This window comes from Galeopterus variegatus, unplaced genomic scaffold, assembly GCF_000696425.1.
Source record: "Galeopterus variegatus unplaced genomic scaffold, G_variegatus-3.0.2 Scaffold2906, whole genome shotgun sequence".
In the NCBI taxonomy this organism is placed as follows: Eukaryota; Metazoa; Chordata; class Mammalia; order Dermoptera; family Cynocephalidae; genus Galeopterus; species Galeopterus variegatus.
The window spans coordinates 188,039-214,761 of record NW_007729017.1 but is presented as its reverse complement, the minus strand read 5'-3'; the positions used below and the strand labels follow the sequence as shown (position 1 = coordinate 214,761).

The window sequence follows — 26,723 nt, the reverse complement described above, 5'->3', positions numbered from 1 at the left end:
GGAAAAGAGACCCTTGGAAGTAGGAAGACAACGATCTTCTCTTCCTTGTCCTCCTTTTACTCTATGAGATCCCCTTCTTCCACGACAGCATAATTGAATGAGTTAATTTCCTTATGGATTAAACAGGCTTTGGTGGGCTAGCTTGGTCCCCCAACCATCATTTATACCACTGTTTCTAAGGACAAGCACATTCTGACTTTTAAACAAATGCCTTACAAATTAACTTTTGGAACACATCCTGATTGTAAATTGGAGACTGTTTATGTCATGTATGCAATGTATTAACTTTTGTCTATGCCACGGGCGAAAGCTGTTTTGCGTAAACAGAACGGCTCTCCAAAGGCAAGATCGTAGGGAGATTTAAACAACTTATAAAATAAATAACAGCCTTTCATTTCACTTCAAGTGGTACTAGTCAAACCTGGAAGTGAGTCCTCGGATTCTAGAAAAGGAAAAATTCTTTTATTCCGTGGCCCCATGATGTGTTTTCCTAACCAGCAGCACAAAAATATTTTTCCTTTAAAATAGTCTCAAAATCTAAATGACACATCATTCCCTGCACATTATACTGAAGTGAGGTGTCTCTCATTGCTAACGTTAAAACAAAATTCTCCTTACAAATGCAAAATTATTGGGAGAGAATACATTAGTGACAGAATCCTGTAATGAAACAATGCACAAGTCTGGCTCCCATATAGCTGTGGATCTGTCTGGAATATCAGGAAGCAATTTCCCTACAGGCAAATAACAAGGGCAACCCTAATTCAAGTGCATTCTAGCAGATCTTTCTCTACAAATAAAAGGCCAATGCTATTTATAAATCAAGAGTCTTGGACTATTACACGTTGTCTAAGAATCCTAATACTAAAAGAGACTCAAGGAACACCTTCCCCTAAGCTACCTCAAATGGTGACTATTTATTCAATTCTTAACATCATCAGAGAAAACAGGAGAAATTAACTAATATAATAGAGGGACTATTAATGAGACTGACTAAATACTTTTCAAGTACATATGAAAAATTTTTAAACTGATAAAGTCATAAGATACAAAGATATGGCCAACAAATACCAAAAGGCCAAAGTTTGAGAAATCATACTTTCAGATGATAATATAGAAATATTTAGTAATACAGATAACTAAATGACACTCAACTAGATAAGAACATTTAAAATAGTTGCTTAAAAATCAGAGCTTCAGAATCCAAAATATATTTAAACAATAAAAGCGCAATTGTTTTTGGCCCTTACAATCTTAACTATATTTAAACAACATTACTCTTAGAAATATTCTTTACAACAAATCGTAGTCACTAAAGCACAAGTCACCTTGTTATATTCCCAGGAAAGATAAATTAGTATAAAAGTTTTATTTATAATAACCATTCTTATAATAAATACAGTTATGAAATTATCTTTTAGTCTCCCCTTATTTTAAAAGCACAATATAGATTTGCACAGTGTTTTACATAGACTCAAAAAATGTTTACGGGTGTATGTATGATTTAAAATCTTTTCATGGCCATATTATATTGATCATATGGTTTGGCCTTTTTGACTTCCCCATACACATGAGTTAATAACAAATAAAGTACCATAAATCATACACTCTTTTTTGGTTTTCCTTTATTCTAAATTAAAATATGAAATACATTTATGAGTATCTTTTGCAGTTATATTTTAGTACAATCTATCTTCTAAAGTGCCTGAGTTTTAAGATGAATATTTAAAATGAATTTTAAGATAAATTTTAAGATGAATCTTATGTGTCACACAGTGCCAAATTTGAGATTAGGGACAAAAGGCCACTCAGAAACCAGAATAAAAGCTAAACCAGCAACTGTAGACACTAGAGAAGAGTTGGGGCTCATGAGTTTTCCCCCTTCTAAAGATACTCTGTGTATTATGTTTTCATACTTCAGCTTCTCACTCTCCTGTCTTTCTTCTTTTATGAAAAAATAAGCGTTATTATGAAAGCCAAGCCAAGTATCCAAAGACATCAGAGAAAACTTAAGATATGTGAGTGAGACAGAAACTGCAAATCACCCTTTAATCTCTGTTTCCATCTCTTTCCACAGCAATACCTTTGAGTTTTGACTGGACAAGTTGCTGCTGAGAATTTCCCAGCTTCCCATAAAGCCAGACATGGCCACAGACAATGTTCTGTCCCATAAGACCTGCGTGGAAATGCGTGTGCACAGCATGCGGCCTGCACTCACCCTTCCCCTTGCTGCTGGACACAGACTGCTGGGCAGCCATCTGGGCCATAAGGACCACGGTGACACCCCGGGTGGTAGAGCAATAGGGAAAGGAGTCTGGGTCCCCATGGTGTGAAGCAGAGCTGCCACACCAGTTTGGGACTTTCAGTTGAGAGAGAGAAAATTCTATCTTGTTTAAGCCACTCTTATTTTGGAACTCTGTCACATCGTGTCAAATGGATATGCCTGTTAATAAAGGGAGTCTGAAAGCAAGTGCTTCAGAGAAGTATTGATAATAAACAGAAGACTGTTTTTCTTCAATCTTTTGGTAATGCCTCTATTTAATTCTGTCTCATACTCATTTAGGGTGCTAAATGCAGGCATCCAAAGAAAAAGCCTAGAAGACAATTTCAGTTTATCCAGAAGAGGTGTCTTCTAAAGAAACAAATAGAATTGTTACTTCTTACATCAGTAAAGAATGATATCAAAAAAGCAATGAAAAGTGCCAGACGAATAACATGGGCCTAGTTCAGAGATGGTCCACATGAGTTTAGGAGCTGACTTTCGCATCCCGTCACTATGTGCCTGTGGTGCTGTTTGACAAACAGCAATTTAGGAATAGGGGAAAACCCCCAAAAACAAAACCATAAGTCATAATCTTCTGCAAGTTTTTGGATTTTCTTTTTCTGATTTGTAAAATGAGAGCATTTAGCCTAGTAATTATCAAATCTTCTTTTTTTAAAAGATGTGAAACCTTTCAAAAGCCCAATATGTAAAAGGGGATAAAGGTGATCTGGCTGAAATGGCAATAATGACAATAGTTTAGTAGCCAAACACCAGCATGGCTAAGATGCCCACACCAACCTTCAAGGCTTACCTAAAATGATATGATTGTCAATGCTGTGCTATTTGCTTTTAAAACTGCTTCTAAGCATCCATTAAAATTCTCAGACTTCTAAGCATTTCATGTGGAAGAAAGCTTTAAAAAAAAGTAGATGCTAAAATCCCTTTGTTTCTATAGCTTAAACCAGTCAACAGTTTTAAAAGTAGAAAATCATAACAATTTGACCATTCTGCAGACTTTGATTGTGGATAAAAAGAATAAAAAGTGTCAGTGTAATATATTTTGTAAGGAAGTTTCTAAAAAATTATAAAAGGCAGTTTGATGTATGAGAACAGATCTTTGCACCAGTTCTCGCGTGGTCTTGGGATTGAAGGTGGCTGCATCTCAGTAATAATGTGGCAATGCTTAAGGCACGTGTACTGAAAAGACAACACCTGCAAAAACTGAGCCATTTAATTCATCCTCTAACCACACAAAATGTTTTAGACTAGTGATGACCACTAAGGCACAGTGACTAATGTCCTCAATCTTTCCCTTGTATTCAGATATGATATCTTGAGAGGGAGAGGCAGGGGTAGGCATTACAGCCAACAGGAAAGACATGGGCATGGGCAGTAAAAACCATCACAATTTATCTTGTTGGTTGTGACAGAAAAAAATTTGAGAAGGGTTTTTCTAGATAACATAACAGACATTCCTATGTGCTTTTTTTCCATACAGTTTTGCCTTCTTTTGTTCCTGTATTCTCTTTGTAAGCTTTCAAAAGAAGTTGGTGCCTCATTCAGACCGAAGTAAAACAATGAAGCCCAAGGACTAAACTGCTGACCTCATTGCTAAAAATCTTAGGTGAAAGGGAAGTGACTGGCAGCTCTGAGACATTTTCAACCCATGGAATGTTTGGACTATGTCCTGGGGCCACAAAGGACTTGGAGTCCACCCTTTTCAATCAGATCCCACTGACCAGCACTGAGAAGCATCCAGGATGGGTCCTCAGCGCCCCGTCCAGTGCTGCTTCTTGGAGAGCTGTGCCATCTCAGTCTGCAAGGAGTGGGCACTGTGTGGGGGTGTCTAGGTCTCCCTGCCCCGCACAGCGCCAGGCTCTCAGAAGCCAAGTTAGGGCTCTGGCAGGGAACACAAACTCTACCCATGTGGTGTTCTGTGGCTAAAAACTATGCTTCTTAAAAGTTTTTCTTTGAAAATAATATTGGTGGAATATTATATTAAAAAGCTAGATATAGAATTTAACATATAATGTGATTTCAACTATGTAAAAATGTGCCAGGGAGGGCCGGCCCGGTGGCGCACTGGATAGTGCGCCGCTTGGGAAGCGCGGCGGCGCTCCCGCCCGAGGGTTCGGATCCCACATACAGACCGGTTCCCGCTCACTGGCTGAGCGAGGCGCGGGAGCAACACCGAGGGTTGCGATCCCGTTGCCGGTCCCCGGTCCGGTACGGGGGCAACACTGAGGGTTGTGATCCATTGCCGGACACGGAAAAAGACAAAAAGACAAAAAAAAAAAAAAAAATGTGCCAGGGAAAATAAGGAAAAAATATATTATAGAAAAATAGCAACCAAATTTTTCTTCTATCTGATAAAAATAAGACCACTCATTATCTTCTTTTTTACAATTTTCTGCATTTCCTAAGTTTTCTACAAGAGTATATATTAGAGAAATGTATTGTTCCCTATAATAAAAAGAGATGAGGAAAGATGTTTGCTTATGACAGAAATAACTAGACTCCTATCTAGTCTACTTCTTAACATCAAATGCAATAAAACAAAACTATATATCCAGTTTGTTTACTCTAAGCTAATTCTTTTAGATTATGATTTTCTTTGAGAGGAAACCCCTTCTACCTGAGAGAGTACACGTCTCATTAGGGGTATTTTAGCCAATCATATTGTTCTATGTATATGTGGTATGACTTTAAAAGTAATGACAATGAACTTTAAAAACAAACAAAATAACTGGGTCTTGACCTTAAAGATGACTGTAATTAGTGCAACATAAATTGGTATTTCACTTAAGAAAACCATTCACTCTTCTACCGGTATTGCCATTTCTGAAAATATTTTTGGACTTCTTTGTGGAACTGCTCAGGAAAATCATTCTGTTACTTCAATCACTCCCAATTTTTGACCAAAAGCGGTTTTACCAGTTTGACACATCATTTACCTGACTTGACTTCAACTGGCTTATCCTAAAAAAAATAAATAAATAAAATAAAACCTCAAAGGATAAAGATTCCTGACCACTGAGAATACCTGGGGGAAAAAGGAGCCATAGACTTTGAAAACAATTCTGAAACACAAGTTTTCCAACCATATTTTGGGCAATAATATGATTCTTGCGATACCTGACTGACCCTTCCCCAACAAGATGACTCCTCTGAGGAGGCCAATGTTTTTGCAGGGGTGGGAAAGGGATCACTAAGAAAAGCCCAGATAAACACAAGAATTAGGCTGATTTCATGTTTTAGCAAAACCAAACAAAAACCTATTAGAAACCAAATATTTTCAAGTGCAACAGAGAAATGAAAAGTCATCAGTAGTAGCTTTGGTCCTTTGGTGTGGCCAGCAGGAGCAGAACCCCAGGCTTGAGACCCCGAGAACTTCTTCCCATAGACAGTGTTTATAAAAGATAAGACTACACCACCTCTTTTTTCCATTTGCCCGGTCATCATTTGTCAGCACTAGTTTCACATTAGAATTGCCTGGTGAACTTTAAAAAAATACCAGTTGACTGGCAACCACTGGACAATGGAATCTGAATCTCAGAGGGTAGAGCCTACGTATATATACGTGTGGGGTGGGGGTGGGGGTGTACTGTTTATTCTCTTCCTTCACCTTCCTTCCAGTCCCCAGGTGACTTGCACGCATGAAGTACAGTAGGAGTGAGAATCAAGGGCAAATCCGGATCGAGATCAGGCCCCTGTCCACAGAGCACATCTCAGCTAGCTGCTCAAGTGAGCTCCTAAAGAACTCACTCCATTTATCACCTCACACTACGATTCATACAAAAAAAAATTAGGGAATACTGCTTGGTCCATACATACCATCTCAGAAAATAATATAAAAAGTGAGGGACAAGAAGCATAAGTTTCTAGTTGACTAACCCCATCTAAATTAAAAACATACTTATAAAGGCACAGAGAAATGAAACCATGTCAGGACCTAGTCATGGGAGGTGATTCTATTTTCTTCTTTTGGCATATCTGTAGACTCTAAATTTTCCACAATGAATACAGATCACATTTGTGATACCTACTCTGGTGCTGGCCTGTTGACCTAAGAGGTTAAAAAGCACATACCGGTAGTATCTTGGGCTGTCACATCCACACCATGCGTGACCATGACCCTGAGGCATTCCACATGTCCTTTTGCAGCAGCAAGATGAAAACTAGAAAGAGAGGTAAACACAATCTCCTTAAGATTTCCATTCTTTACACTTCATCTCCAAAAAAGTTTTTTTGCCTCTTCGTGTACACTTTCTATCACTTGAGGTCCACAACCACCCACTGAGCAAGTATTATCAGCAACCTCATTTTAAAGAAGAGGAAACAGAGGCTCAGCATAGTCAGATAATTGGCTCATTGACATCTCTTACTAAGTGACTGATCTTAGGTCTTCCAACCCAAAGATCAGGCTTTAAAAAAAGTAAGATTCAACCACATATCTTTCTCTTTATGAAACAACAGTCAGAGAGTCCCAACTAGATTCAATTCCTAAATAATAAGTCTTTATCAACATTTTTCTGTTGTTTAGTGCTTTCACCAAAACCGTCATTTTTAAATAATATACACTATAAAGAGAAACCTGCCTATGTCAAACAGTGGTCAAGGTTTCGGACAACACCAATGCCAAAGCAGCCATTGTGTTGTAGCAGAATAACAGCAGTTGCATGCAACATTTGTTAAGTGTCTGATGTGTGTCGAGCATCTTACTGTACACTTTTATACATTATCTCTTCTCATTCCCATAACAGCCTTGTAAGGTGAGTCTTATTACTATCACCATTAGATGGCAGGTGTCTACCCCCAGGTTCAAACAGCGTCAGAGAAAGCCCACAATTAGGCTCCAGAACTCAGTGACACTTGGGAGTAAAACTATGCTCCGCATCTTTAAGCTAGCCATTACAGGAAATGATAACATCCAAATGCCACACCAATCATCCCTGCAAGTCTCAGAGTGAAGGGCACATCTGCAGGCAGGAAGAAGCAAAGCACTTTTCCACTGGGCAGTCTGGCCCAGAGACTGAGGTGGCCACAGACGTCGGGAAGGACTCCAGCATGGAGGTCTTTCCTCCTCTCCGTCTCCTTCCCGTAGAGGGAGGCTAATGAGCCTTCCCGTTCTCTTCCATCCTCAGATCTGTTTTAGGGAGCTGCTGTCAGGTATTCCCATGCAGCACTTCAGTGTCTGTATCTCTGAATTAATGCCTACATGGTATTATCTCACAGGCTAGGATCTGTCACTGGACCCCAGGGTCACACCCAACTGACAAATCAAAGGGCTAATATTCGCACCCAAATTGGTCTGACTCCAGACTTCTGCTCTTAATAACTGAATGAAGGGGGCAGATCACCAAATGGGAATATTTCAGTTCTGGTTGCAAACCAGTCAATTATCTGCATATTTGGGGGGAAGTCAGTTCAACTTCTGTGCTTACATGTCCTCCCATGTAAAGTGTGAGGACTGAGTTAACTGATTTCTAAAGTTTCCTCCAGCTCTAATACTCTATTATTTTAGCCTACCTGGCTCTGATCACACCAACTATTTCTGTATTTGTGCAGCAATCTACATGTAATGTTTCTTTACAGTCAAAATTCACCTTATAGATGATTTCACATTACAGTAAAAACTTGATTACATGGAATGATTTGGGAATGTTTAAATGAAATTCCTGATTAAATACAGCTTAACCAAAAGAACCTCCCTAAAAGGCACTACTATAATACCTCTTGTTTTTCAGCATTATTGGGGTATTTTTATTTTATAAAAATAAAAATTTTTACAAATTACTTTATAAAAATTTATATTTTTTCTACTCCAGGGCTTCTCGGATTACCTCTGAGTTGCATATTATATTTAAGAGTGGTTAAAATTACAGACATGTTTGACAGTGAAGCACTGCTGTGGGCCACTACTGTACACTGGTGGATGTAGTCTGACGAACATGATGTTCTATGATTAATTTGGGATATATTACGGATGATTTGGGAATTGATTTGGGGTCTCAGGATCATTATTTGAAAGGTCAATGATCATTACAAAGCAGAAGTGAAGTTTTAGGAAGTTGGACTCTTTTTCCAATCTCACAATAGAAATTTTCTTAGACATTAATTTTTAAAAGGAAACCTCTGATATCAACCTAAATTGACATCTTTGATGGCTTTAAAACATTTTATTGAGGAATCCAGTTAAGCAAGGTTTCATTGCATATACTTTAATAAACTGTGTGTGTATGTGTGATTTTGTTTTGTCCTGCCTGTCCCATTAGAGTTTAGATAAGGAAGTGACTTTTTCCTCTATTCTGAGAACTTTTCAGCTATTCCCTTTAACATACTTGTGTCCTGCTGAGAAAACAGAATGACAGTCTTTTCTCAAGTCCTAATTTTCTTTTTCTTTTCTTTTTTTTTTTGTCTTTTTTCGTGTCCGGCAATGGATCGCAACCCTCAGTGTCGCGCCCGTACTGGACCGGGACCGGCAACGGGATCGCAACCCTCGGTGCTGCGCCCGCACCTCGCTCAGCCAGTGAGCAGGAACCGGTCTGTATGTGGGATCTGAACCCTCGGCGGGAGCGCCGCTGCACTCCCAAGCGGCGCACTGTAGCAGTGTGCCACCGGGCCGGCCCCCTAATTTTCTAATATATATTATACCTAAAGCTTCAGCACTTACTGATCTTACAGATAAATGAACAAAGTACAAATATATATTATCAGAAACAGCTCATTATTCGAGGGTACTTCAAAAAAATTCATGAAAAATAGAATTAAAAGATAATACGAATATTTCCATCAACTTTTTGAAGTACGCTTGTATAAGGACAGATATTCATGCTTGTGATTTGACAATGCACACATCTAATATCATCATATTTCTAGCTAGTAAGAACATTCTTAGTTCATGTGATTCAGTTAAACATGTCATTATTTCAAGGTGTACCTCCAAGAAGACTCTAATTTCCAGGTGTTTGTTGTGTGCTGACATCACAAAAAAGCTGCTGCTCTACTTGCTAAGACACACGGGCATGGGAGAAGTACAAAAAGCAGGAAAAAGAAAAGTTGATCATTTTAGCCAGAAGTTTCTGATTCATTTTTCCAGAAAGACAGGGAGCTCCACTGTGTATCATCGTTTCTCTCACTGAGTATGCATTTCTGGGAAATGGGAGCAAAGAAGCCAAGAAACACAGTAGATGAGTCTGCTCTTGGGGGATAGTCACTAATGCTGTGTCTTCTCTTCATCCCTCCAAATGTGACCTCTGCCTTGGTCCCCTGAGTACGTGGACCAGGAGACAGTCATCCAATGGACTGTACTCAATGGGCTGCCTTGACCTTTGGCTCTGGTTGGGTTTGTACAATGGGAGGCACTTATAAAAGACAGTGAGTAGGATGAGAGGAAAGAGTTCAGGGCATCACCCCCCACACACACTCCCTCCCTGCCAGGCCCCCATTGACAGTAGCTGCCTTCCTCTATGAAGGCCACAGCTCTGTGGCTGGTCTCCCAAAGTTATGGCTGCAGCCCTCTCTGGGTTTTGGTAACTGTTCTCCCTCCTTGCCCATTCAGGTTGAGGGTAGAAATAGATTCCCACAGTTGCTAGTCCAAGGCTGCAATCCCAACCTTGCTGGTGTCCCTTAACTTAGCCACACATGCGTAAATAGTTCCTTTCTTAAACTCTCATCGATTATCCCATTTGAGGGTGCTACCTGTTTCCTGCTTGTGCCCTGCACGACACCAGGGTCAGGTATTTTGTGTGTGATCATCCAAAGGATAAATGCTGGATTCCAGTGGGTATTATTTGATTAAATATTTGTAAGGGCAAATTCAGGCTTAAAAAAAAAAAAAAACCCACAAAACTGTTTTGATTGCCACATATAATTAGTTTGCTTATTTATTTGGAAAAAATAAAATTATAATAACTTAAACATTAAAAAAAAGATATTGGGGTATTTTAGCTAAAATGCTTTGATGGGCAAATATTCCATGTAACTCTAATTATATGGAATATGATAAGTGACTTCAACAAAGTTTTTGGATATGGTTTTAGAGATCAGTTTAAAGGGTTCAAGAATATACCTCTCTAAGGATAAGAAAAACAACTAACTTAAATGAGAGCCAGTGTGCAGTCTAGAATCCCTATTATGAAATAAAAAAAATGCTAAAACTCAGATTTTATACTGCAGATTTGGTTTTAAAAGAATAACCAACACCCCATCCACAACACACATGGGCATACACACACGTGATGCATAAACAATTACTACAGCAAAAACAAACTCAAAAAACAAATTAGCAAAAACCAAACTCACATACATCTTACCAACCCAGCTGTCCCTGTAATTTGTAAAACATAATCAGGAGTCTTCAGGAAATAGAAAATTTTACCAGCTCCTGGACTCTTCTATCGTGCTGAAGTTTCATCTCTTCTGCTTCATACAGAGTCCAATAGAGTTACTTTATCAGAATCACAGATAAATTACTCATTAAGTACAAGCTACAACTGTGGTCTAAAACTGGGAAACTATAACATCTATGGACATATCCTGTGGAATAAGAAGTATTCTTCAGTAATGAATAAGAAGTAAAAAAAAAGATTTGCCAACATCTTCTCTACTATATATGTTGTATATACACTACTCTATAATATATTCTACTATTGAAAATCTGTAGGCTAGATTTAGAAAAAGAAAATACAAAATAAAGAATAACTATCAAGACACAGTTCTTTTGATATTTTTGATGACTCTGATTAAACTCTTTAAAATATCTGCAACATTGTGAAAATATATATTTTGTCTTCTTCCTGTCTCCTGACATACAACTCCTAAAATCCTTAGAATCTCCAAAGTGATGAGAGTCTTTTTGTATGCTAATGACGGCTGACAGCCGATAGGTAGCTTTAGGATGGAGGCTGCTGACAGAAAAGACCAAGGCAGGACTTTCAGTCCCACTCCCCAATCTCCTGGTAGGAGAGAGGGGCTAAAGGTCAAGCTGATCACCAGAAGCCTCCATAAAAACTCAGGAGCACTGTGTTCGGGGAGCTTCTGGATAGCTGAGCAGGTTCCTGGAGAGTGGCACTTCTGGAGAGAGCATGGAAGCTCTGTGTCCCTTCCCCCATATCTCGCCCTATGTATCTCTTCATCTCTATCCTTTGTAATATCCTTTATAATAAACCAGTAAACATAAGTATGAGTATCCCTGAGTTCTTGAGCTGCTAAAGTAAACTAATCAAACTCACGGAGGGAGTTGTGGAAACCCTGATTTGTAGCTAGTTGGTCAGATGTTCCAGAGGCCTGGGCTTGTGACTGGCATCTGAAGTGGGGGGCAGTTTGCGGATTGAGCCCTCAACCTGTGCGATCTGATGCTGTCTCCAGATATACAGTGTTAGAATTGAATTAGAGGACACCCAGCTGGTGTCCGCTGAGAATTGCTGGCATGCTTGCCAGGGGGGGAGAAATCCCCACGCATTTGGTCACAGAACTCAGAAGTCAGTTCTCTGTGTGAGTTTTTCCCACTCACACCATATCCCACCTTTTATCTAATAATACTCGTATATTATTGCCATAGAATTTTAGTCAGAAAATCATTTTACTACTTAACGTGGAATACAGTGTCTATAACCTGAAAGTTCACTAAATCAGTTGAAAACCCAGTTAGCTTTGTCTTGTTTTTATGAAAGGTGTGCACACGCAGAAGAAACAGGCACAAATCAGACCGTGAAATGACTTTGTCAGTAACCTCCAAGCAACCCATCTCCTTTATATTACGGTAGCGCTTACGTGTTCATTCCAGGTATCTTACACTTGAATGGCCAACTACCAACAAGAAGAGCTGGGTCATTTTGTCGATTCCCCTCAGAGAGAAAGCTGCTGGAGATAGGAGCCCTGCCTTCTTTCTCTCCTATTCCTCCACCCCTACACCTAGAGGAAGCTATTGATCAGGAGTGGAGTAAATACCACTGAACAGAAGGGCAAGGTGGGAGAATTACATTGTTACTTCTTTTGTGTATTTAATTTGGATATCCAGTCATCTTAAAGTTTTAACTTCAGGAAACCTGGTCCTTGTTCCTAATGCCCATGATGTTAAAAAGTTAAATAAAGCTTTCCACACTATAGCTTTATTAAACTTAGAGGAGGGACAAAAACATGTCATCAGATGAGAAAGTGTAACAACAAGGGGGGAATTAGGAAGGCAATACATGTAACCTTTAAGGGCTCAGACTAACTGGGTTTGAATCTGTGCTTTGCCACTTCTTAGTGTGTGATCTAGGGCAAGAGTTCTCTGTATCTTGGTTTCCACATCTGTAAAATGGGCTGTGAGGAATAAATTACGTGTAAAAGCAATTAGCAAAACGTGAAGCATGTAGTACACTCAGAAATGCCACCAATTATTGGAGGCTTACCAACACAAGGCAAGGCATAGAGTCTGTGACATGTTGCTTAATAAAAGGAATTGTCTCAATGTTCAGAAAGGACAGGCTAACGTAAGTTAAATAAGACCACTACTGATTAAAAAACTAAGAGAAAAAGAGAAAGGGATAGAGGGTAAAAGTTACACACACTTCCACTGAATGGTAACGTGGAAGCAAAGTTGCAGACTCTCAGACTACAAAAAACATCCAAGACTAGCCTTGTCTAAAGCTCACTCACACTTGAGCAGCTAATGTTCTGGAAATGCATAATGCCATTCATGGAAGTAATAATCCCCAATCAAGCACGGTTTGGCAGCAGCAAGCCACTAACACTTAGCCTCTGAATGTGAACCAAAAGCAGAACCAACTTTTAATAAAATACTCAAGTGGAAAGTTGAGTTTTGTTGGGTGGAAAAATACAACTAGTCAGTGTCAGAACCTGGATTTGTAGACAGCAGTGAGTAGATTTCCTTTCTTATGCGGTGACTGATAAATGTAGGCATCATCAGCAACGGCAGTCCAGGGAATGGATGGGCTGGGGCCACCCCATGTCTGGATGGCAAGCATGCATCTCTGGGTTACCACAGGCTTAAGGACCAAATTATTCCCCATTCAGCACATGACTAATTAAGAGCATGGTTGGTGTCCTCTAATGGCCAGTGTCCTGGATGGTTGGCTATAAGACCATACCTCTAAGAGAGTTTGCAGATTGGGATGGGGTGGCGGGAGGGACAAAGCAAAGGAGGAGGTTGACTGAAACCTACCGAACCCACCCCCCACCCTTTAAACATAGATAGTATTCTTGACAATGACAATGTTAATTCTAGAACACTGGAACTAACTCAAGTATGGGATAGTTTTGACATTTCTGCACTTGGATATTTTTATAAGTACTGCTACTACTATAGCTAAATATATTTATTCACATATGATACTAGGACACTAGAGTATCTATGTGTCAGACACTGTTCTAAGCATTGAGAAATGTGGTGAATGAAACAAAGTCCCTGCCTTTATGGAGCTTGGTTTCTAGTAGGAAGACTAAAAGTAAACCAGTGGTCTTAATTGGAGGCAATTTTGCCCTCCAACTGGGACATTTGGTAATGTCTGGAGACATTTTTGACTACTGACCAGGGGAGCAGGTGGGGAGGAGAGGGATTCTCCTGACATCTAATGTGCGAGGCCAGAGGTGCTGCTTAACATCCTACAGTGCTCACGACAGTCCCCACAACAAAGAATTATCTATCCAGTCCAAAATGTCAGTAGTGCCCAGGTTGAGAAATCTGTGATAAACAATTAGAAGGAAATGTATAATGTTGAAATATAATTCTATTAAACCAAATTAAATGAAGACTAAAGAAAAAAAGGGCAGATTTTAATCTTTTTATTGATACATAATTTATATACCATAAAATTCACCATTTTAAAATGTACAATTCAGGGCCGGCCCGGTGGCGCACTGCTACAGTGCGCCACTTGGGAGCATGGCGGTGCTCCCGCCGAGGGTTCGGATCCCACATACAGACCGGTTCCCGCTCACTGGCTGAGCGAGGTGCGGGCGCAACACCGAGGGTTGCGATCCTGTTGCCGGTCCCGGTCCGGTACGGGCGCGACACTGAGGGTTGCAATCCGTTGCCGGACACGAAAAAAGACAAAAAGGAAAAAAAATTAAAAATAAAAATAAAATGTACATTTCAGTTGTTTTTAATATATTCATAAAGTTGTGCAATCAACCTCACTATCTAATTCCAGAACATTTTCATCATCTGAAAAAAAAAAAGCCCTACACCCATTAGCAGTCAGTCCTATTTCTGTGTCCCTGGCAATCACTGATCTACTTTCTGTCTCTATGGTTTAGCTTGTTCTGGACCTTTCGTAATGGTGGAATTCATATAGGAGGTGCTCAGTTTCCCTGGGCTCAGGTTTAAGGACATAGTTCTGGGTTTCAAGCCACTCCCCAAGGTCTCAGGCACCTCTTCTGGGTCATCTGCTAAAAGAAAGTTACTGTTGCCAGTTGGACCTATTTTCAGCATCAACACTGGGGAAAATGAGACCACACGGGGTTGGCTTATGCAAATCCAGTGGCTGGGCATGCTCAAGAGAGAGGGATTATATAACCCTGGTAGCTGAATGACCTTCCAGTAGAGGTGCTAGAGAGCACAGAACATTCTTGAATATGCCTGGTGCATGTGATAGAATTTGACCAATGAACATGCTCCAGAGCATGTGTAAGACTATGTTACATAACAAGGAACCCCCTTAACTGAATAGTCATTAGATGGCAAAACTATAAAAGCTGAATCCCAGCAGAAGGTGGGTTGTTACTCACTCTCCTGGAGCCAGCCTGCACTCTACCTATGGAGTGTGTATTTCTATCTTTTTGTATCAAACTTACTTTCAGGAAGCAGCTGCTCATTTTCTTGGGCCAGCCTGCACTTTGTACTGAACTTTGAGTGTGTATTTCTTACCTTTGTGTTAAACTTGGTATGGGCCCTACTCAGTCTCTGGAGCTAGAGCGGGCTCCCTCTGTGAAATATGTATCTCTTATTCATTATATTAAACCTGTTCTCACTTTCTACTGTGCCTCTGCCCTTGAATTCATTCCTGTGGTGGAGTCAAGAACCTGGTAAGAGGATTGGGTGGGTTGAGGCCCACTATTGGGACCCCGGACCCAACCTCCAACATCAGAATCATATAATATGTGGTCATTGGTGTCTGCTTTCTTTCATGTAGCATGTTTTCAAGTTTCACCCATTCCTTCCTGCATAATATTCCATTGCATAGATATACCACATTTTCTACTTTTGGTTATTATTACTGCTAAAACATTCATGTACAAGTGTTTGTGTGGACTCTAGTGGGCATTACCTAGGGATGGAATTGCTAAGTCATTTAGTAACTATGTTTAACTTTCTTAGGAACTGCTAAACTGTTTTCTGAAGCTGCTGCACCATTTTACATCTCTACCAACAACTTATGAGGGTTCTGATTTCCCCAAATCCTAGCCAAGATTTGTTACTGTCCAGCAAATTTTAATTTGAGATGAGAATTTTAATTACAACCTAAAATGTCCAGAGGAGAAACATTTAAGTCTTTCTTAATGAGCCATTTGAGGTAATTATTTCAGTTCATTATCAGATGAAATTTCTCTTTAAAGGAATATAAAAGAATGAATGCAAATTAGGAACATCCTTCAGCTTTGTCCCTACATAAGCTTTTACTTCTAATTAAAAAGTGTGGTACAAAACAGCATGTACACAATAAATATATACAATTTTTATTGGTCAATTAAATAAAATAAGATTTCAATAATAAAAAAATGTGGTCTGGGGCCGGCCCGGTGGCGCACTGGATAGTGCGCCGCTTGGGAAGCGCGGCAGCGCTCCCGCTCGAGGGTTCGGATCCCACATACGGACCGGTTCCCGCTCACTGGCTGAGCGAGGCGTGGGAGCAACACCGAGGGTTGCAATCCCGTTGCCAGTCCCCGGTCCGGTACGGGGGCAACACTGAGGGTTGCGATCCGTTGCCGGACACGGAAAAAAGACAAAAAGGAAAAAAAAAAAATGTGGTCTTTCCTTTTAAAGATAAGAAATGTCATTCAAAAGTCTATACAGCAATATATTTTATGAGAGATTTTGTTTGCGTATTTCCTTATCTCTTCATTGAGATAGGTCAGAATCCACTGGAAGCAGGAAAATCTAAAACCCTTTTATACGTTCCTGTACTCTAGCCCAGTGACAGGGAACTGTCACTGCCCAGGGATAGAAGGATTGCTATGATGCAGATTCTGGTGTGGCTGATGTGTCAGCAATTCAACAGCCTAAGTCTTGATTACTCAAAGCATGGTCCATGCACTGGGAGCTTGTTAAAAATACAGGCTCTTGGGCCCCACACTAAACCTTCCCAATCAAAAGCTGCACTTATAATATCTCCAGTTAATTTTATGTGCACATTAAATTTTGAGAAACACTGCTCTAAATGGAGGATAAGTTCAAAACCTCAAATCATAACTTTTGCCAAAGCACCCATTGTTTCAAAGTTCTTTTGAAAACATAATCTCAGGTTGGTCAGTTAGCTCAGTTGGTTAGTGTGCAGCCTTCTAAGCCCAAAGTCATGGGTTTGGATCCCCGTCTGGGCCAACCACACACACACAAAATAAAAGAAAAACAATTTCGTGAATATGTTCCACGAAAAAGGAATCTACACTGTTTTATTTTTCATTATAATAGAGAATGTTCATGTTTGCTTATAAAACTCAGCTGGTGTCCTTCAGCAGAGATGTAACTAAAAGGCACAAATAAGCACCCAAGAATTACATAAAACTACTGTGATCCCTTTGCTTCTTATTGATGTATGCAATGTCCCTGCTTTTGTCACTTGGAAAGTTCCCTAGGTTTCTTGTGCTTAAGAGTTCTGTAGCATTCTCTGTCTCTCTGTCTCTGTCTCTCTCTCTCTCTCCATGTCTCGTTTTTTCCCCCTGAAGAGAAACTCAACTCCCTGATGTCCCTAGTAGCCTCAGATAGCTGCTGGGTGGCAGCCTGAATGCAGGATGGCAGAGCAGCAGAGGACCAGTGGGTGGCGTGGCAAGGGACTGGAGGCCTGGATACCAACACTGTTCGGCTGCCTTATTGCTACGTCATCATGGCTGAGGTACTTAACTTCAGTTGCCTCGCTTCTAAATCATGTTTACAGCAATTAAATAACATCAATAATAACAGCAGCTAACCTATTAAAACCTGTGCACTATGAGCATCTTAAGTTTTAGTTCATTACATGTTCACAACAAGCCTACGGGAGGTTGGAATAAACTATCATTGCCCCCATTTTACAGATGAGAAAACTGAGGCACAGAGAAGTTCACTAACTAGCCTGAAGTCCCAGAACTAAGAAGTAGTAGAGCCTGGATTCTAACACCCAGGCATCATGCCTTTAGAGCTGACACTTCACCACTAGCTGAGAAATGGCACCGTTTGTTACATCACTCTGCAATCTGTGAAACGCTGTATAACTTACTGGTTGTGCTGCTCTTTAAAAAATAAATTTAAAATTGGAAGTATCTGGCAAAAAGCAAACACAGGCTTCTCACAGGGGCAAATTAGGGTTGCCAGTGCTCTTAAATAGATGGAAATGTAATCCAAGCACTGAAGCAAACAGAGCCTGCAACGAAGTTTTCATTTCCTGCAAAACCATTCAGCAAGTCGTGCAAACCTTCCCAAAATAAATACCTTGGGACAAGGCTGGGATAGTTCTCAAGGATCTTAACCCGAAAGGGACGTAAACTGTTACTATACAAAAAAGCCCATGAGTTATGGCCTGGAAAGTTCCTTCTATCTTTCAGAGTAATAACAAACACAATTCTTGTGGTTTCTGATTGCCAGCTGAAATATGTATTGGGAGGAAATACGAACCAAGACTACTTTCCGAAGACTTCGAGTTTTTAGGCTTTAGACTGAAAACTGCACACAAACCAAACTTTTTCTTGCCTCCTTCAACTTTTTCTTGCCTCCTTCACCACCAGACTCCCGATACCAAGAGAGCTGTCACCGTGACCAGGTCTTCAATCTCTTCCATTGCCTCTACAACCAATTTTCATTTTCCAAATCAAGTAAGCCACAAACACTCATACAAAGAAGTGACCAAACACCAACCCCTACCAGCACTAGCCACGACCCAGAATCCCAGAGTGTTAAAGGTTCTAGAAGGATGACTAGTTCGACATCCTCATTTCATAGATGAAGACACTGAGCCTCAAAGACACAAGGAAATATGTAAAAGATCAGGACTTGAACTCACTACCCTGACTCCAAGTGCAGTTTCTCAATATGCCCACATCTCCTTTCTTTCCTTTTTAAAAACCCTTTACTTTTGACAAAAGAGACACTGTGGTCGGTAAAGTCTTGGAAATAGTTCACGAGGCAAAACAGCTTTCCCATAAACCCTTGAGAGCATTTCAGTTCCACAACAGGAGCCTCACATCCTGACCACCTAAAACTGCTTATATTTTTATTGTGCTCAATAAAGTCAATGTCAATAAGATGTCAAATAAATGTCAATAAGACATTTTTCTGAAGATAAAAAAATAATATTAAATCAGGCAAATTAAGTATTTAGAGTTAAGATTTAATTCCCCATTCGCTGGGCTCCAGCTGCCCTGCTCCTTGCTGTGTCTTAGGCACATCAGGCACCTTCTCACCTCAGGGCCTTGGCCTTGCTGTTCCCTCCACCAGGAGAGCTGTTCTTACAGAAAGTGCAGGGCTAAGTCGCTCGCTCCATTCAGAAATCTGTTCAGAGAGGCCTTCCCTCCCCAGGCTTATTCAAAGTGGCCCCTATCCTCTTCATTTTCTTCAGTGTACCCGACATTACATCAAACAGGTGTTTGTTTACTATCCATCTGCCCCATTAGACTGTGTGCTCTATGAGGGCAGAGTATTTGCCTTGCTTTTTACCATTTTCCCAGCACACAGAAGTGATTTTTTTTTGGGGGGGGGGGAGGGCGTAATTGAAAATCTTTAGTTTTGAATTTGCTTTTTTAGTCTGGTGTTTTTGAGTTTCCTCAAGTCAAAGCACACCCATAAACTGACCTAAGCATAAATTTTTCTCAAGTTGTAATGTATGCTCTTAAGAAAGAAACTGTGTCCTTTGTGTTACGTTATGATAAGCTCAATTTGGCTTCTAGCAACATTTCCAATGGTTCTGGAAGCACGGTGCCAGGACCAGCAGTATCAGCATCACCTGAGGACTTGTTAGAAATGCATATTTTCAGGATCCTGCCCAGACTGCAGGGGTGGAGCCCAGCAAGACCCCCAGGTGATTCGGATGCACATTTGATTTTTAGGACCATTGGCACAGTAGGAAAAAGTATGAACTAAAAGTCAGTAGTCTTTGATTTGGGTCTCAACTCTATCATCCCCAAGCTATGGGACAATACAGTCATTCAGATTCACTGGCCTCAGTTTACCCATCTAGTCTACATGATCACTGAAGCTTTTTTCACTCTAACAGTTTATTATTCCAACCAAGCCTACCAAGTGTTTTATTGTACTTATTTGCTGCAACATCTAAATTCTAGGTCACTGAGCTCAAATGAGGCTTAGACCAGACCGAATAATTCAGTGGGACAATCCTAACAATAGTATTAAAAGGTCTGGATCCCCATTTCAGATTATAATCTGAGAGTAAGGAAGGCAGTACTGTCTAATAGCTTCTAGTTCTAACGGCCTTGAAAACCTCAATTCTACTCTACCAGGGATTAACTCTAATTGGCCCAGAGAGAAATCCCTTGGCAGAGAAGTGCTGTTGCTGCCCAGCTTCCAGCAATTTCAAAAGCAGCTGCGACAGCAACTCTGGTCACTGCTTCTATTAGGAACTGAGGCAGCAGGAAGTTTGAAAAATGGAAACATTTGTTGCCTTCCCCTGCTAAATAGGCATAATAAATGGTGATTGACATAAAATAATAAAGGCTGTGAAAATAGTGCCCTTGATGTGCTAATTAATTAATAAAATTAGCAGTACTACTTCTAGGGACAGGATCTTCTGGGGACAGCCGGGAGGAAATACTGAGATAAAGACCACATATGTATGAACTAAGAAACCCCAATGATATTTAGCTCTCTTTCCTTAGGATTGTTTGATTTTGTAAATGTGGTCTGGAAATAGTACTTGGGCAGTATGAAATCTCTATTAAGGCAAATGAGTTGTATGTTGTATTCACTGATAAAGCCCCAAACTCTAGTAGCTAGAGCTTAGAACGGGTGACTTTTACTAATTCCAAGAACTTTCTTATGCACACTTTCCTGCTGATATAAAACATCTTACCCATCCCTGTTCTAAGAAAACAGGAAGAGAGAAAGTACAATCAGCCACCAGCCAGATTGGCAGAGTTCAAGGACTACCTTCCGCACTTTATATTTAAGCTTCAGGGTCATCTAAAAATACTTTCACAAGTTCTTGTTTTCAAAGACAAAAAGATCAGGTATCTGAAATGTGGGCTACATGAAATGCTATGTATGTATACATATATATATACACACACACATATATATGTATGTATTTTTTTTAGGTCTATACACACATTCCCCGGGTGGTATTTTTTCAAATACTACAGTCTCAGCAGTGATTTTATTTAGTCTGCTTGTTCCTAAGACAAACACACATAACCTTAATTAAATGCACATCCAAATGTAAGGGAAACCATCCTGAAACAATTAGACTCTTCTAGGGTAAGAGGTTTCAGGGCATTGACATCCTCCCACTTCCTCACATCCACCCTGGAAAGAGAACAGATGGGGCAGAGGGAAGCCAAGCCTGACTCCATAAACATAGCCTAGAGCTATAACTCTGCCTGGCTCTATTTTGTTCTCTTCCGAAACAAGCCACCACCCTTCTTTCCTAAATGAATTCCAGTCATTCAGTTGCTTTTACTTTTCTTAACCCCTCTTTGATCAGTCTTAGATGGAGAACAATTTCTGACACAGTTTCTTATCTTTCCTTGAAAGGAAATATTCCAGGAAGAAACTGAAAAGTCTAAGAAATTACCAAACCACCCATCTGGCTATTGACGTTGGTGTTTGGAAGCTTCTGGAGAATCTCTGCAGAGATGACTGCCTTTGCTGTGCCACGTTCTTGGAACTTTCTAGGCTGTCTGGTTCTCTAGGTAGTAAAGGCTGAGTATTTCTCTAGTTAAATTGTCCTGGAAGCTGGGAGAGCAGTGCCAGGTTGTGGCATTCACCAGAATAGTTTTTTTCCCCCTGAATCCCAGGTTAATTCACCCCCAAGTAATTTACCGATGAGATATTATCAGTAAAAAGAGTGTTTTCTCCATAAGAACCATACCAACTGAATGCCTCCTTTGTGCCTGGAAAGACCAACACAACAAGAAAAATTATATGATCCGTTTCCTCAGGGAGCTTACTGTGTTGCTTGGGATTCAAACACAAAGGGTTTTCTTAAATGGAGACATTTCTGTTGTTGCTCCTGTTCTTTTAATACAATAGAATACATCAAGTTCTAAATCAAGATTCTAGAACAGTAGTGCCCCCTTACCGATGGTTGCAGTTACCCAGTAGTCATCATGGTCTGAAAATATTAAATGGAAAATTCCAGAAAGAAACGATTCAGAAGTTTTAGATTGTGTGGCATTCCATGCAGTGTGATGGAATCTTGTACCATCCTGCTCCATCCTGCTCCATCCCGCCTGGGATGTGAATCATCCCTTTGTCCAGCCTCTCCACCCGCATGCACTGCCCATTCGTATTAGTCAATTAGTGGCTGCCTGCGTTATCAGATTGATTGTATCGCGGTGCTTGTGTTCAAGTAATCCTTATAATGTAACCCTTAATAATGTTATAAATAAGTAATTAATAAGTAACCCTTAATAATCGCCCCAATGCACAAGAGTAGTGGTGCTGGCGATTCAAATATGCCAAAGGGAAGCCATAAAATGCTTCCTTTAAATGAAAAGGTGAAAGTTCTTGACTTAATGAAGAAAAAAAATTCATGTGCTGAGGTTACTAAGATCTACGGTAAGAACGAATCTTCTATGCATGAAATTGCAAACAGTATATTATTATAATTGTTCTATTTTATTCTTAGCCATTGTTAACCTCTTACTGTGCCTAATTTATAAATTAAACTCTATCCTAGGTATGTATGTACAGGAGAAAACAGCGTATATAGGGTTGGATACTATCTGCAGTTTCAGGCATCCACTGGGGGTCTGGGATGTATTCCCCCTAGATAAAGGGGGACTACTGTATTTCAAGAGAAAAAAATCAAAAAAGGACTGAGAAAACCAAGGAGGAAGGCATTGTGAGCTGGACATAGAACCTAGGCAAGTACACTAACGTTCTCCCCTGAGCAGAGGGCAAGCAGACAGCCCACCTCCAGAGGCATGGGAGATAACATTCAGATAAGCGCAGGGCCCATCATTGACCTTAAAAGCCCAAATCGGGACTTTATACTGACAGGTGACTGTAGATTCCCAAGTAAAATTCTAAAGTTTGTTATCAAAAACACTTTCTTGAAAATAGGCCTCCAGTCTAATTTTGATAAGGAGCTGTATGAATCAAAGGGTAAACCACAGGAAGCATGCAGAAGTTAGGCTAAATACTATAATTTAAGTAACTTAAAAGTGTGATCTGTCTGCCCTCACCCTTTAGAGAGAAATGCAAAACATCTCTTACAGGTCCACAAACAAATGCTGTCCCTGCAGGTTCCGTGGGGCTGGTCCAGTCAAGAGCTCCGGTAGAGGGGGCCTGAGTCCAGAACTGGTCTGTCATAGATTCAGCGCTGTTCCTAGAAAGTTTTCACCTCACGCACTACCACACCAAATGCACATGGAAAGAAGAGGAACCACAGAAAAGTCTCCACAGCTTAGGAAAAGTCTTCAGGTGTGAGGGAGACATATATACATTTGAAACAGAGTAAGGCTAGGCCTGTGAACCAAACTGACTCCATTTTCCCTGCAGAGGACACTTTGTTACATTTCCACTCCTCAGTCATGAGACCCCCAGGGCAAATGATGACCCCATGGGCTGCCCTGACAAAACAGCCTGCCCTGACAAAATAGACTGTGAGATAAGAGAGGAAACATATTTACTGAGTTGCAAAACCCCTCCCCAAGGCTTGTTTACCATAATTTAAAAGTTACAGATTAACCTTAAGATCCCTTTAGGAATTCCCAGCTGTGCACATAGCATTAAGGTGACTGCTACAATGGCTCTCCTGGGGTGACAATGATGAACACCACTGCCAGTCTTGGACCTACTGAGCATGTGCCCATGACGCAACCAGAAAGAACAGAGTGAACCACCTCCAGTGACGCTGGCCTATACCCCTTAACTCCTTTCCCTATAAAAGACCCTGAACAGCTCCCCTCGGGGAGCTACCCTCTTATGCATAAGTCTATCTCCTCTTTTAATAAAGTGTTGCTTGCCTTACTGCTGGATACATTGTTCATTTCTATGACTTTGGAATCCGACCGCCTAATTTAATCACTGGCAAAAATTGGAAAGCTTTGGGCACCAGAGAAGACTCTAGCTGCAAGAGGCAAGTGGCCACTGGGACGATTTTGCTCCCATGTCTCAGCTGCTGGTAGATCTCTCCTGGAGTCCCTGGCCTAAATTCTGACAAGGCAATGCTTTATTCTCTTTACCTTTTTCTGATTTTCCGAGCCCTCTCCTGTTCTATATAGGTGCACCCTAGAGGTGGGCTCCTGGCTATGCTTTGTTTCTCTGATTTAAATCTAGTCAATACTTTTCTTCTTTATGCTGACGACAGTGGGGAGAACTGCTTTTATCAATGACTGTCAGTGGAATGGGTTAGCACCACCGATTGGGACTAGGATAAACGGGACCCCACTGCTCCTCTTTTCTCTTGGTTTGCTTGGTTAGACATTTAGTTGAGTACTGGTAATCTGAATAAACCTTCCAATCGTTGCACCAACTTTTGGACTTTCAGGTCATTTGTTTAATGCAAGAGGGCAAGCCGACCCTGGTCTGTCAGTAACACACTCGAGAGGAGCACAGAGACTAGACTAAACCCCAAATACAGAAGTGCAGACCTCCAAAGGAGAGAAGATTGAAGCCCGGGAACAACACTGGCAGGGGAGCTCAATTTACAGCAGGATCCTTGACCTTGTGTCATTACGTGACACTAAAGGCATAAGAAAGACGCTTCCAACCCCCAGCCCCACCTCCTTCTGAACACTCAGACAATCTGATTTGAAGGAAAATAGGAAGTCATATACATTTTAATTCCATGGTGCCTTTAAAAATTAAATTCTTATAGTTATCAGTTAATATCTTTAATCATCTGAAGGAATATTCCAAGCAGAAAAATTAAATATTGACAAATAATTACTTATGGAAAATCCTACAATGGAAAAAGAATGACCTCCTCTCTTCCTTTTTCGTTAGTTCCTCTAACTTTCTACATATGTGTCATGGAGGGAAAAAACAGTGGACTTGTAAGTACGAAGGCGGAGGTGTTAGAACTAGGTCTAGAGTTAATTCAGGGAGAGCTGTATTATGTGGGCCTTAGTTTTAGCACCTGCAAAACGGAGGTCGTGATTTTTATATAACTAAGTGTGCACTTCTACCATTAAAGGAGAATAGAATGAAGTACTGATACATGCTAAAACATGGATGAACCTTGAAAACATTATGCTAAGTGAAAAAAAAAAGACAGAGACAAAAGGCCACAAACTCTATTATTCATATGCAATATCAGAATAGTCAAATCCATAGACATGGAAAGTAAGATTAGTGGTTGCCAGCAGGAGGAGGAGGAGAGGTTGGGAAGTGACTGCTTAATGGGTACAGGGTTTTCTTTTGGGATGGTGAAAAAGTATTGGCACTAGAGAGTGGTGATGGTTGCACAACATTATGAATGTACTTAATGCCACTGAATTGTACAATTTAAAATGGTTAAAATGGTCAATTTCAAGTTATTTGTATTTTGCCACAATAAAAAAAAGAGAGAGAATAGAAAATAATAGCCTGGCTATCTGTTCTACACAAAGTAAATACCTATGAACAAAAGTTACAAATTTGTTAAGGTGATCACAATTGTGGCTAAGCTGCTCATCTTTTACAGACACCTGTGAAACTGAACTGGGAGGAGTAGGTACCAAGGCTATACTTGTAGAGGGTACAAAAAGTAGTCCAAAGCAGTGTGTACTACTGAAAATCTCAGGACAAAAAATAGTGATTGCTAGGACTCTCCCCAGACCAAGTGATTCAGAACATCTGGGGTGGTCATGGCATCAATATTTTCTAAAAGCACTAATGCAAAAGCTGGTAGGATGGAGAACCACTAAGCTCAGATGAGAAGGGAAAGGACCCGTCTTATCAAGTGCCTGCTGGGTATGTGCTAGCTCTTTATATGCAGTACCCATAGCTGGGGAGCCCCCCCACCCCACCATAGCCTCTTGGACTTTTTCTGGCCATGAGCATAGTGGCCCCAAGAAACAGCACTCAACCTTTCAGGGACTGATCAGGGACAGATACGCCAGTTTCCTTACTCCTTGGGTTGGATGACTCCAAGGCATACTCTGATTCTAGGGTAAGTAAATTTTTTTTCTGTAAAGGGCCAGATTGTAAATAGTTTAGGCTTTGTGAGCCATATGGTCTCTGTTGTAAACTGCTCAACTCTGCTTTCGTAATGTAGGAGCAGCCACGAACAGTGCTTAAATAAATGAGCGTGGCTGTGTTCCAATAAAACTTTATTTACAAAACAGACAGTGGGCCATAGTTTACCAACCTCTACTCTAATTCTAAACAGATTCCCAGGGGTCTTCAATGGGAAAGAGTCCCAGTTGCCCAGAGCAGTAACCTGTCAATAACACACCCTACATATGCTTCCTTCCAGTCCTATGCTTCCTGGGATCATTGGCTATAGAAACTTCCTGCATTCAAATCCTTATCTCAGAGCCTGCTTCCTAGGGCACCCAGCCTACATCAGTATCTTGTTTTATACTCATAACTACTCTAGCAGTTAAATAAAATCATCTCCATTTTACGTGAGGAAACTGAGGTTCAAAAATGACCCAACTCATAAGTGATAGGATCTATATGAGGAGTCTATATGGCTCCAAAGTCAGTGATCTCTCTATAATACTATCAAGGTAAGGATGGGTAATAATACATGCACACATACATACCTACACACACTTTATCAAATATATAGTTTTAATTATGGCAGGCAAGAGTACCACATATGGCAAATCATAAAGCAACATACACATTACTCCTCTGATTCCTGATCTATGCTAAGGGAGTTTTAAAACAAATAATATAAATAGTAAGGTTTGAGGGTAATAGAAAGAAATTTTTTCTCTTTTAAGCTGTTTCTTGTCTAAGATAGAATTTGTCCAACTACCAGTTGGTTACAATCTTGGTGCTATTTATTTATTCTCTGATGAAATTTTTGCTTATACCTGGAAACAAACACAGCCATTCATGGTAAAGCTCAATGTGTAATTCAGAACATGAAGAGAGGGCCGGCCCGGTGGCGCACTGCTACAGTGCGCCGCTTGAGAGTGCGGCGGCGCTCCC

At 40.4% G+C, this 26,723-nt stretch overlaps 1 protein-coding gene across 2 annotated transcripts in view; it reads right to left on the bottom strand.

The window, feature by feature from the left end:
- RAI14 (retinoic acid induced 14) overlaps positions 1-26,723 on the bottom strand; it is a 114,768-nt gene that overhangs the window by 23,961 nt on the left and 64,084 nt on the right. For both annotated transcript variants that reach the window (XM_008583423.1, XM_008583424.1), the window contains exon 3: positions 6,353-6,441. In XM_008583423.1, the coding sequence (XP_008581645.1) occupies positions 6,353-6,441 (89 nt within the window). The remainder of the gene's footprint in view (positions 1-6,352; positions 6,442-26,723) is intronic.